This window comes from Galleria mellonella, unplaced genomic scaffold (genome assembly GCF_026898425.1).
Source record: "Galleria mellonella isolate WM207_F2 unplaced genomic scaffold, CSIRO_AGI_GalMel_v1 utg64, whole genome shotgun sequence".
NCBI lineage: Eukaryota > Metazoa > Arthropoda > Insecta > Lepidoptera > Pyralidae > Galleria > Galleria mellonella.
The window spans coordinates 796090-808996 of NW_026442133.1; the positions used below are offsets into that span (position 1 = coordinate 796090).

At 34.8% G+C, this 12907-nt stretch overlaps 1 protein-coding gene across 1 annotated transcript; it reads left to right on the plus strand.

Moving 5' to 3' along the window:
* Window positions 1–3060: 3060 nt before the first annotated feature.
* Window positions 3061–3804, plus strand: LOC113512647 (histidine-rich glycoprotein-like). The gene has a single exon (XM_026896564.2). The coding sequence runs from the start codon at window positions 3061–3063 to the stop codon at window positions 3787–3789; it is 729 nt and encodes a 242-aa protein (XP_026752365.1). The 3' UTR covers window positions 3790–3804.
* The last annotated feature ends 9103 nt before the right edge of the window (window positions 3805–12907 follow it).

Here is a 12907-nt window from a genome sequence, read left to right on the forward strand (position 1 = left end):
AGTGATTAAAAACGCCTGTAACAAATCAAATTAATCTGAACGATAACGGTAGGCTCGTCCACTACTACGTTCTTAGATATTTATTTTTATATGCCCAGTGGAAGTTCATGCCGGATTCGGATAGGTCGTCGGATGAAATCGTCTTTGTGACCGTCTATATTTTGGAACCATTTGTATATTCATCGTCAATTAATACTTTAAGAATACTGATTCTCTAGTAATGATGAATATTTATCAACCAACTAAAAAAAAGGTAAGGTAAGGTAATTACTTATAAACAGATTTCGAAAATTATTTTTATAAATCTAAAAGAATATACTTTCAGATTGGCCTCATGGAAATATCAAAATCAGTTCAGCAGTTTAGTTTTTAAATTAAAATTATTGATTTTGCGACGATTAAATTAAGTTTTTTTGTAGAACACAATTGTAAAATACAACCAAACAATTTTTTTTACTATTGAAGAGTCTTGCGATTGATCACGATCTCACCTGATAGAAAGTAATGATTTGGTCTAAGATGGGACTCGTAAGTCCACGAATAGTCTATTCACATTTGCCTTAAATTGGTACAGATTATATGTGGATAGAAAAACAAAAAAATTATCTCAGAGACTAAGATGTGTAGGCTTGCCCCTTATCACGTTGGATTTTAATGTGATCGGGGATATGAGACATGCGGAATATTTACTATAATGGCGATAGTTAACGTATCATCTTTAAATACCAGAGGGAGACTTTGTAAAAAAGTCGATTGCTTGGGTACCTCTATCGCATTCGTGTTTCTACCATGAAGCAGTTGTGTTTTCATGGCTGTATTTCGGTTTAAAGGATGGGATATAGCGTGTATTTACAGGGTACAGAGGAATAACACCTGAGTCCTCAGGAATGGCAACGCATGGGCGAAACAGTACACTCTGTTATGTCCATGGTACTGCTCATGTCTATAGGCGACGGTTACCACTTTCCATCAGATGGGCCGTCAGCTTGTTTGCCATTCTAAGTTGTATAAAAAAAAACCTTTTTAGGAATTAAAATAATAACTCTATTTATTTGCTCACCGTTAGTTTATGCCGGGCTCAAATGGGTCGTCAGATAAAATCCTCCTTGTTAACGGAATTATTCTGGAACTACTTCTATTTTTACTGTTGATTTTCTTTACGAAGATATATATATGGCTGACTGAATCTCTAACGATGAAGAGCATTGATAACAGACCAAATTAATCTGAGAGTGGCTGTATTCTGGAATTCTTTTTATTTTACCGTCGATTGACTATTATAGGAATAGTAATTAATACTGATTTTGTACGCGTAGTAATTCCATGTCAAGAATAAATATTGTTAGACTATATTTTGATGTTTTTATTCATTCTTTTCAATCCCATGTTGATTTCGTATTAATTTTATATACCCTGATCATTTGTTTACATTCTTTAAAATTACAGATTGCCCCTAATTATATAGTTTAGCAATAACACTTAAATGAATATCTGCTAAAATTTATACAATGAAATAAAATACGGTTATCTTTTCATAGATAGTTTTTAATTCCGAAATACAAAATAATCCCGGGCGCGGTCATTCCATAATACAACTCCAGGCAGGGACCGACTGCGGACAATCTCTATTGTTGTTTTGATTAAATTTCGACAGGGCGATGCAGATTGTTCTTTTATGCATCACAGGGAAATATTGTCTAGATGGAAAATATTTTCTATGGACAATCTGGTGGTGTGTCAAAATGAATATGCCATTCGCAAATGGACACAATGTGCTTTTGGTCGTTTGAATTTCAACTGTATTTGGTATTGTTTTAAGATATATTATCTACTAGCATTTACTCGAGACTTCGTCCTCGTGATCGGGATAAAATGTAGCCTATGTTCTCTTCTGTTCCAAATAACACTTGTATATAAATTTTATAGATATTATAAATAAACCATTATTTATTTATTCATTAGTATATATATATATATATATATATGTGTACATGGCGGACTTAATGCTAAAAGCATTCTCTCCTAGTCAACCATAGGGAAATGTCAGTATACTTGAATGCGGTATTAATAATTGTTGATATAGATACATACTAAAATTAAGGGATAATAAACATATAAAAAATTAACTTAATTATATTTTAATGTATCTAGTACTCGTAATACCCTTTTACCTTACAACACGTAAGATTGGATCGAAAATGCTCGACTGAATGCTTTACGAATATGTGTTATAAATAAGATATTAGTAAGGATTAGAATCCACTGAACAGATACCCAGTTTTTATATGGGCTACAATAATGTGAACGTATGATGATGAATAATAAAGCATGAGGGATTACCATGGATTTTCTATGACTATACGAGTATATTGTATCCTGTAACCTCAATTCAGTTGTTTATATCTATAGCTGACAATTAGCACTTTGCACTAAGTTAACTATCAGTTTGTATTGTATATTTGTATTTTTTATTTGTAATTATATGTAATAATATTTAAGAAATCATAATTTATAAATTTTAATTATTTATTGCATTACAAAATAATTAAAATGGCTTGAATATCCATGATATTAACATATAAACATTTTAGCTTTATATCAGAAGGGTTTTATATTACTGACATATAATTCTTAATTGTATAAATTATATAATTTTTACGTTAATATGTGTACAGTTAACTGCTGATATGACGATGTTACATACGATGCAGCATGTGGCGCCAGAATTTATTCCCAAACAAACAGGTCACGAATGAGACTTAAAAACACTGCCCACTACCACAAGAAAATATGTAATTAGACAGATGAATTTATTCCATTTTGTCACAGAATAATACACGAAATATACTAATTAAAATAACAATATTGTTGTCATAACAAAAGCTGGTGCATTTCACTGCAAACCGACCGTCCAGTACAATTGCAACGGTAACGCTTCAACGGACGGCAACACCACGAACTTGTCCTTGAACGCTTGCGCATGCGCGGGCGCATTGCGGAACACTTTCTAGAGACAACTATAAATACAAGATAGTGCAACATCTGATCACAATCGGAAATATGAGGTTGGTGATAGCATTTGCTCTAACATGCCTCGTGGTAGCATGGGCGAGGGAGTTAGGGGAAGAAGAGAAGGACCTGGTGGCAGCTGCCAGCGGGAAGAGTCATCACCACGAAGAAGGTGGCGGTCACGAGCATCATGCGCATCACCACCATGAGCACGGGGAGAAGGGCCATAAAGGACATAAAGGGCATCATCATCACCACAAAGGTGAACATGGACACCATGGGAAACACCACCATGAAGGACACCATCACGAGCACGGTGGAGGCCACAAAAAACACCACGATGAACACGATCATCACGGTCATCACCACGAGCATGGACATCATCACAAAGGTGGCAAGCATGGGCATCATAAACACCACGATAAGGGAGAGAAGACAGATGGCTACCACAAGAAGTATCATAAGGACCACTATCATAAGGATCACCACTTCTACGATGATCATCATCACGAAGGCAAGCATCACAAACACGGGCATCATGAGGGACACCATGATAAGAAAGGAGGCCATCATAAGAAGGGCGGTCACCACGAGCACGGCCATCATGAGCATCATCATGGCAAACATGGTCATCATGACAAGCATCATTACGATGAGGATCATAAAGGTCACAAGGGTCATCACGGTCATGAGGAGCATCATCATCACCATCATGACCATGGCAAGAAGGGCGGTCATCACGACCATAAAGAATGGGGTTTCCATCATGGGAAACACTGATCTCCATCCAAAGTACAGCTGTGATATATTACTTGTTACGGGTTTTTATTAGTTTTTTATGTAAGTATAAAAATAATAGTTGTTACTGAAAAATTAAAATAAATTATTTTTATTTTATTGAACTTCTTTAGCTGTCATGCATCTATATTTTTCCCCTTTTAAGCATTCTAAGTAGGAAAATATATAAAATAATATATAACAAATGATATTCTTAAATCAATTTTTCCCATAAAAAGAACCTTAATCAAACCTTAATTAAGACGGTTCTTTATAAAAACCTGATTTCAATTGTGGCATACTCTGTTGTTGTGATTTGAAAACTAAACTACTAAAACAGTTTTGATAAAATTCCGAAGACATCAATCTGTAAGTATATCCTAAAAAGATATATTCTTATATTTTTTCTATCTGAAAGCTAAAAAAAGTGACATAGTTATGAGGTAACAAATATAAAAAAATACGACTAAAAATACATCACTTAATATTTATTAATATAGATGTCACTACTGGAAATTTAGAATTTAAACGTCTAAACAGATTTGAATACAATTTGCTAAAGATGTTATTCTGTATATTAGAACAGCTCGATAAGAGAACACTTGACTGTGGTCTGGGAAACAAGTTATTACATACTTCCTATATCGAAGAGCAGTCAAAGTCGCAGTCTAGCAAATCAAGTCAAAGGTCTTCATGTATACAATAAAGTCTTTTCTATTCTGTAATACAAATTTAAAATTATGCAGGTAATGCCGCAGGTTATGGCTAGTATGAAAAAAGAGATTATACAAGAGCGAGATAGGCCAAAAAGCGAACCGCAAACAATTATCGTCCCGGAATTAGACGTCCCCCGGGCGATTTCTGCACAATTACATTTATTTGGCTGAGTGTACAACCGTTGGACTGGTACTACATCACCTAAGGTACAGTTGGGTCAAACATTAGCAGTTAGACACAGCAAATGGTCGAACTTCCGAAGTAACTTTAGGGTATTACGATGAGACCGCGGTCACGTTGGCTGAGAAAGCGTCTTGGTAATGTATAAACGCTGACTACAGATGTATATCGGATGAACATTCAATTTAAATACTAGCTGTATTCCATGGCTCTACCTATGTAAATCAATACTTACAATATCTTATATGCTACTTTACGATATGACATACCTGTGTATTAAATTTCGATCAAATCTGTTCAATATTTTTTTGCGTGAAAGAGTTCATTCATTAATCCATCCATCGTAACAAACTTTCGATTTATTATATTAATAGGACCTATAGTAGATATTACAATAGGTATTAGAAACAGTATAAAATTTACTAAATTCCTAATACTTTTAATGATAATATTTTAAATAAATTACTTGTAGAATAAGCTACCTTTTGCAATTTTTTCATTACTCTATAACATTAGGTTTAAAGAAAAAACGTGCTTAGAAATATTTGAATGGTCGAAAACATACTGACCACTCACATTGAAAGAGTTCGTGGGCGACGATAGCTACTTCTCATCAGGTAGACAGTTAGCTCGTTTATCATAAAAATATCATACCTATATCATTTTATTTTCTTTTTCCAAAGGTTATCTGAAATAGATTGCTTGGCGATAAGACCGACTTTGGTATCACTTCATATTAATCATTTATTGTACTTATTATTCTCGTAATTGGTGCAATAAAGTGCTCAGGAACATCTCTTGTTTCCAAATTATACTACTATAGACACAAAATAAAAACAATCGAAGGGATATTATTGTGTGAATGAAACATCTCGATGTGGAGAATATTTGAACTAGACGACTAGATTCTTACGAAGAATATAAATGTGAAAGTGATTTTGATTGTTTGTTACTGCAAAGCTCCTTAACGATTTAACTACTCTTATGAAATTCGGCATAGAATGGGCTACTCCTTCTTTTCCTGTGGGTGTCATAAGAGGCGACTAAGGGAACTAAATAACAGAGGGCAGCAGCGTCCTTCTTAAAACAATACCAAAGCCTAACTTCAGTAGCTAACCCATCTGCTAAGCGGCTTATATTCAGCAGTGGACACTTAATGGCTCATATGATGCCAGATCTCAGATGATGATGATGATGCAATTCAATATACAGGTACTATATAAAAATGAAGAAGGGCATAGGCTACTTTTTAACTTAGTCTGTGAAAATGCCCTGCCCATGCGGACAATGTCGCGGGTAAAAGGTAGTTTGAAACAAAAGTTTTAAAAAATGGCCTATTTGAAGTCGTCTAAATAAAAAAATCAATATCAGACAAATCCTCGCTTATTCCTTTGTTGGGGCTACGACCTAAATACCCTTGAGAACTAGATAATGTAATATAAGCGTAAGGGTACTGTATTGTTGTCTGTCTATTGTTACAATTTATCTCGAATCTTCTAACTCGACGATAAAATTTAACTTATATTTTGTATATTACCTTACGCATCGCTTCACTTTATTACTACCACTACATTCTATCTACCAACTTTAATAATGGCTTTGACTTGTTTATTTTTTAATAATAATAACGAAAACTTTCAAGTCTTTCAAAGTGCTCCACCATGCATTATTTAAGGCACTTTCTTCCACGCATTCACACACATTCACACACTCTTTGGAATCAACTTCCAGCAGCAGTATTTCCGAATCCGATATGACGTATCGTAACCATCAAGAAAAGTGGTTCAGTGGTTATATTTTCCATTAGGTGCGCTGTCTATATGTTTGCATTTCTATATTGAATAAACCGTTACAATTTAAAATTGTTTCCCAAATTGGTCCTATGGAAAATTTTAGCTGTCGCCCTGATTTACGCAAAACAACGTGCCTACCGTTGTACCACGAAGGACGGCAATGAAAGTGTTGAATGCATAGTGTTACATAAAAATCTATATCACAATTGTCTATAACTGTCGAAATGTTGAAGGGCTTAATCATTTACGCTAAATTGTGATATTTTGTTGACAACTGCGGTTTCTTACCGGCAACCGCAGGCAACCTTTAAACAAGACTCGATTGTTGTAACCGCGAAATATTGCATAGCTGCTTACTATCAATTTTAATTCGACTGTTTTTTTTATGAGATTTCTAAAAGGTTATCAATTGGCATCTATGGTTTTCTTTGTGTGTATAGTTTTGCATTCAATAGAATTTACTCATCTGGTTCTTTCAATTAGGGATGGGTAATATAGATACCGATCCGATATATAGATACCGATCCGATATATAGATATCAGATATACGTATATATAGATATTGGGTCCCTTTAGATATTGATGACGGAAAAAAGGTCATCACCCATTTCGATATCGCCCATATAGGTCGGATATATGTTTTTAAATATGTTAAAAGCCGGTAATTAAAAAAATAATATAGGACTTTTAGCATATTCGTTATAGCATTAATTATTTCCTTATTACTCAATAACTCAATACCACCAGAGGGAGACTTCGTACAAAAGTCGATTGCTTGGGTACCTCTGTTCCATTCGTGTTTCAACCGTGAAGCAGTTGTGTTTGCATGGTTGTGTTTCAGTTTGAAGGGTGGGATATGGCGTGAATTTAGTGGGTACAGAGGAATAACACCTGAATCCTCAGGAATAGCAACGCATGGGGGGGTATTATGGGCGAAACAGTATACTCTGTTATGTCCATGGTACTCCTCATGTCTATAGGCGACGCTTACCACTTTCCATCAGCTTGTTTGCCATTCTAAGTTGTATAAAAAAAAACTTACAGTTTATATCCTCGTCAATTCCGAACCGATTTGAAAAGTTATTTTTGATAACATTTATTTCCTTGTACAATTTTTAAATAATAACACTGACAACTAATTATAAGTAGTTTCCCAACGCATCACATCGAGACAGTGTACCCAAGATATACCAATATATAGATATTGTAACTAAAATTTATAGATATTGCTATATATTACCCATGTCTAGTTGCAATATTATTTTTTTATGATTACAATCGGTGTTTTTTTAGTGCAAAGTACGTATTTTTTTGCTGAGCTAAATATATTTACACATTGATGGTATTTATTTTATAACTAGCTTTTAGCCGTGACTTCATCCGCATGACCAGGATATGTTTAGTGCCCGAGACAAAAAATAGCCTATATTCCTATCCATCCCATAGAGTATGTATACACCAAACATTAGTGTGTGGGGGGAAAGGGATTGTTAGTAATGGAGACTGAGAATCCCGTTGCTAGCAATATACCCAACCAGGTCGACCTCCTCGCGGTTCTCCCTGGTAATTATCATGTTTAATTCTTGATGAATTCATCATGATGGGCTAACTGGCCTGTTTTCACTCTCATCTATCACCCTTCACTGGTGCTTCGCCAGCGTATCCCGTTAGCGCAGGCGGAGTTATCTTACCATTTTCACCAATCAAAAAAACAAAATCAGTGTGTGGTTAAGGCATTAAGACGCTATAAGGTAATAAACAAACAAACTCACTTTCACATTTATAATGTTAAAAAATATTATATTATTTTAAGCCGTATGCTCTCTATTAGAGAGTACAAAATGCATACAGTAGTTTTATAACTAAACCAATTTGTATTCGAAATCCCTAGGCAACACGGCCGAGACCTGAACACTGTATATAACGGAGTTATCTTAAACGGTAAGCTGAATACTGTTACTGTCATCGAGTTAAACTCTATTTCGTTATTTTGTATTTTTTTTTTTTTATTTTCAGTTCATTATTATTTTTTCACTTGATAAATGTAAACTCACAAATCCTTTATAACTAAACTGAATTGTATTTTTTGTCTCTAACGTGGCTTACCGAATAAAAGCTAAACGTGCCTTTTGAGGCACAAGGCAAAGAACAATCATTTTTAATGATTTCAAACGGAATTAAAATAATAATCATTTGAGCTGTGATTTAATCTTGTGACCCAGTTTGTGGTCTTTCTGGAGACTGCGACCTATAGGGAACTTGGTTCTTAAATATTTTGTAGCCGGTATATTGGTATAACTGTTAGTAAAACCTTATGGTTGAACTTAGTAGTAACAGGGTACGCAGCAGTTGATAGTTAAAGGCTGATATGATGATGATGATGATGATGATATTGAGTGGGATATAGAAATCAAACAATTCTTGGCGGTAAATGGTGAAGGAAGACGAAGGACAACCATTTTATGTATTTTTTATAACACAGGGGGCAAACGAGCATGCGACTCACTTTATGGTAAGTGAACCCACAATATCATATATATTGCAGGTGTGCTGCCGCCTTTTCTTGAAGGTTATGATGTCGTATCAGTTACGAAGTACCGCTGCACCTCCATCCCCTATTATGGTGTCTGGGGATTTTTCACACATATATTAATTTTTTTTTAAATAAATACAGTTTTGTTAAAAATTGTTTTAAACATAAATCTCACGTATCATATAAAGGTTAGTTGACTAAGTGACATGCCATTATTCAACTGATACAACAAAGCAATTTCGATTTACTCGGAAAATTCGTAATATTCAAACAAAAGGACTTCTTTTTTATCAGCTATGTTATTGTTAAACAAACTTTGTTTAGACAAATATAAATATTCCTTTACGTCTCTCAATAATAAAATATTTTATGTAAATATTATCGCATACTCTTTTCATCAGTTTGTATTTACATTCGTGTTCATTCGAAATTTATATATTTGTTCGAAATTTATTATATAATACAATATATAATGCTTATTAATATTATAAATGTTAATGTGAGTCTGTTTGTTTGTTACCATACACAAGTAGCGCCTTAAGGGCTTAACCAATCACTATGGAATTTAGTATACATGTACTATCTGGGAATAGAGAAGGATATAGCCTACTTTTATCTCTGTCAGTAAACATTCGATTACACAGACGAAATTGCGGGCAAAAGAGTCTTCGATAATTTTTAAATGATTAAACGAAGTTCCAAATTCATTTACTGCCAGCAGCAGTATTTCTGAACCGATATGATATATGTAACCTTCAAGAAAAAAGTATGTTCCTTCTTAAAAAGCCAGCAGCGCACTTGCAATGCCGTTGGTGTTGTGGGTGATCATTGTCGGCGGTAGTCACTTACCATCAGGTAAGCTGCATGCTCGTTTGCTGTACTATTGCCCTGTGTTGTAAAAAAAATATGGGAATAACTTTTCAGAAACAAAAAATTATGCAAATTATTTTATACACGTTATTAATATTATTACAATATGCAGAAATGTAATAATTTTGTCACGTCAAACTCATCTTCGTCAGAGTCAGAGTGTGTACAAAAGTTGTTTGATGTGGTACCTCAGTCTTATATGTGTTTCTGCCGTAAAGTAGTTATTTGCATAGCTGTGAGAGGTGGGATATGATCATGAAATTATACTTAGACCAGAGGGAGACTTTGTACAAAAGTCGATTGTTTGGGTGCCTCTGTCCCATTCGCGTTTCAACCGTGAAGCAGTTGTGTTTGCATGGCTGTGTTTCGGTTTGAAGGGTGGGATATGGCGTGAACTTACTGGGTACAGAGAATAACACCTGAGTCCTCAGGAATGGCAACGCATGGGCGTATAGGTATCATGGGCGAAACAGTATAGTCTGTTATGTCCATGGTACTGCTTATGTCTATAGGCAACGGTTAACACTTTCCATCAGGTGGGCCGTCAGCTTGTTTGCCATTCTAACTTGTATAAAAAAAAAGACTACAGAATGGCAACGCATGAAAGATATCATGGACGATACAGTATACTGTATTATGTTCATGGCACTGTTCATTCCTGTAGGCAACGGTTCTCACTTTCCATCAGGTGGACCGTCAGGTTGTTTGCAATTTTTTTTTATGCAACTTAAGATAAGTTGCATAAAAAAAAGTTTTTAATAGCGCAAAATATTAAATTAAAACCATATGCCTGTTGTAATACTAGTGATAATAGATTGACTATTAAACCGATCGTCACAAAAGAGATGTTTTTATTGTAATGTACAGAAATCCTATAACTACCTAATTCAAAATTTCTTAACAAAATTTGTTTACATAAGTAGGTTTGCTAGAAGAAACCTCTTATTAAAGATAAGCCTTTTCTATACTAGTAAGGTGGAAAACAAGCATACGGCCCATCTAATGGTAAACACGATTACCGTTGCCTATGGACGCCTCTAACACCAGGAATGTCACGCGCGCATTGTCGACCCAATAAGAAATCTTTTTGAAGAACCCCATGCTGTAGTCTCTAGGGAAATCCACGGTAGAAAGATAATTCCACAACCTGAGTGTATTTATGTGTGTTTTTGTACGATGCTTTTAAAATTAAATGTTTTGTCACTGTGTTTGTGTACAATTTTTTTTTATACAACTTAGAATGGCAAACAAGCTGATGGTCCACTTGATGGAAAGTGGTAACCGTCGCCTATAGACATGAGCAGTACCATGGACATAACAGAGTATACTGTTTCGCCCATGATACCCCCCATGCGTTGCCATTCCTGAGGACTCAGGTGTTATTCTTCTGTACCAAGTATATTATTTATCTTAAAATACTCAGAAAATGAAACTGATTTTTCGACTTCAGTATCTAATCACACATACATATCCGAAATATCAAACTATTTAGTAAATAATTAGCTCGTTCGCCCAAGTATCGAACGTGGTAACATTAACGTAACAGCGCCGAAGTCGTTTCAGCTAATACCGCCGATATAGAACACCAATACGAACAAATATCTAGAAAGTAGTTAACGGTAATGCAGTTCAGGCCACTTACCTTTATTGCTATTGAGGAGTTTGTTACACCCTTCTAATGCTTGTTTATGGTAACAATGAACTTATACACATACATTTATAAATTTATATAATTTATATAAATAATGCCGTGTGGTCCCGACAGAATAAGCCATCCCTTGCTTTCCCATGAGTGTCTTTTTAAAATGGATAGTAATAGAATAGTAATCCCGCCTGCTCTAACAGTATACGGTGGCGTTACAATAATAAGGCAAGATAAATAAGAATGTGAGTTCCAAGTGATGAATACACTTGGAATTCAGCACGATGGTTTCCAGAGAGACCACGTGGAGGTCGATCTGAAAGGATATATTGTTAGCAATGGGATTGGTAGTCCGCATTACTAACAATTCCTTCATGCCTCCCCTTAGGTGTCGCAAAAGGCGACTAAGAAATTTATTGATCGAGGGATGGGCAGTAACGTCCCTCTTAAACATCGCCAAAAGCCTAACTGCTTTTGTCGACCCGCCTGTCAAACGTGGCAACTACTGGTAAAACCTCCTTATGGGGAAGGCTTATGTTCAGCAGTGGACAGCTAACATTAATGGCAATATTGTGAAGAGAGATCAAATTAAGGACGTTCAAAGTCAAAATAAGTAAGCGACATTAGTGACGATTAGTTAGTTACCTTTTAAAAATTACGCCGACTGTTAATTATTAAATAAGAACCTAATTTCAGATTTTATTTTTTCTAATTTCATCTATTTTTATCTTGGTGGGGAACACTTTTTTTTTTATTTACACGAATTATTAAGTATACAAATAGTTATTTAAATAATACGGATCTTTCACCTCATGTTTCTTAAAAAAAAGATTAAAAGGATGTTATTTACATATATATAAATTTATTATAGTATTTTATTTATTGTAACTATATATTATGGTAATTTATTACGAAAGCCTAATTGTAAAATACTGATCTCAGATATGTAATCCAAACGGAATAGCGGACATGAAATCGAACAGCGATGTAACAGTTCAGAAATAGTACCACGGGGTAGTCTAAAAACTACGCTTCGGGCCCATAAATCTTAGTGGTTGCCAAGTGTTATCCAAGTTTGTTGCTAAACTAAAAACAGAGAGAAGGATGTAGCTGTATATACATAGCTACATATTAGATTGTAGAGATAGAGCATAGTGTAAGAAACGGGGCAGCCAAACGTCAAACTAGCTCATTTTTAATTAAAACTCTTTTTTTTAGTGACACAAATAATTAGATTAAAAATTCCCCAGATTTTTAAATTAAAATTGAGTACTACTAAACACAGAGAGAAGGATGTAGCTGTATACCTACATAGCTACATATTAGATTGTAGAGATAGAGCATAGTGTAAGAAACGGGGCAGCCAAACGTCAAACTAGCTCATTT

Coding starts and splice junctions, on each gene's coding strand:
- LOC113512647 (XM_026896564.2), top strand. CDS start 3,061: ATGAGGTTGGTGATAGCATTTGCTCTAACATGCCTCGTGGTAGCATGG.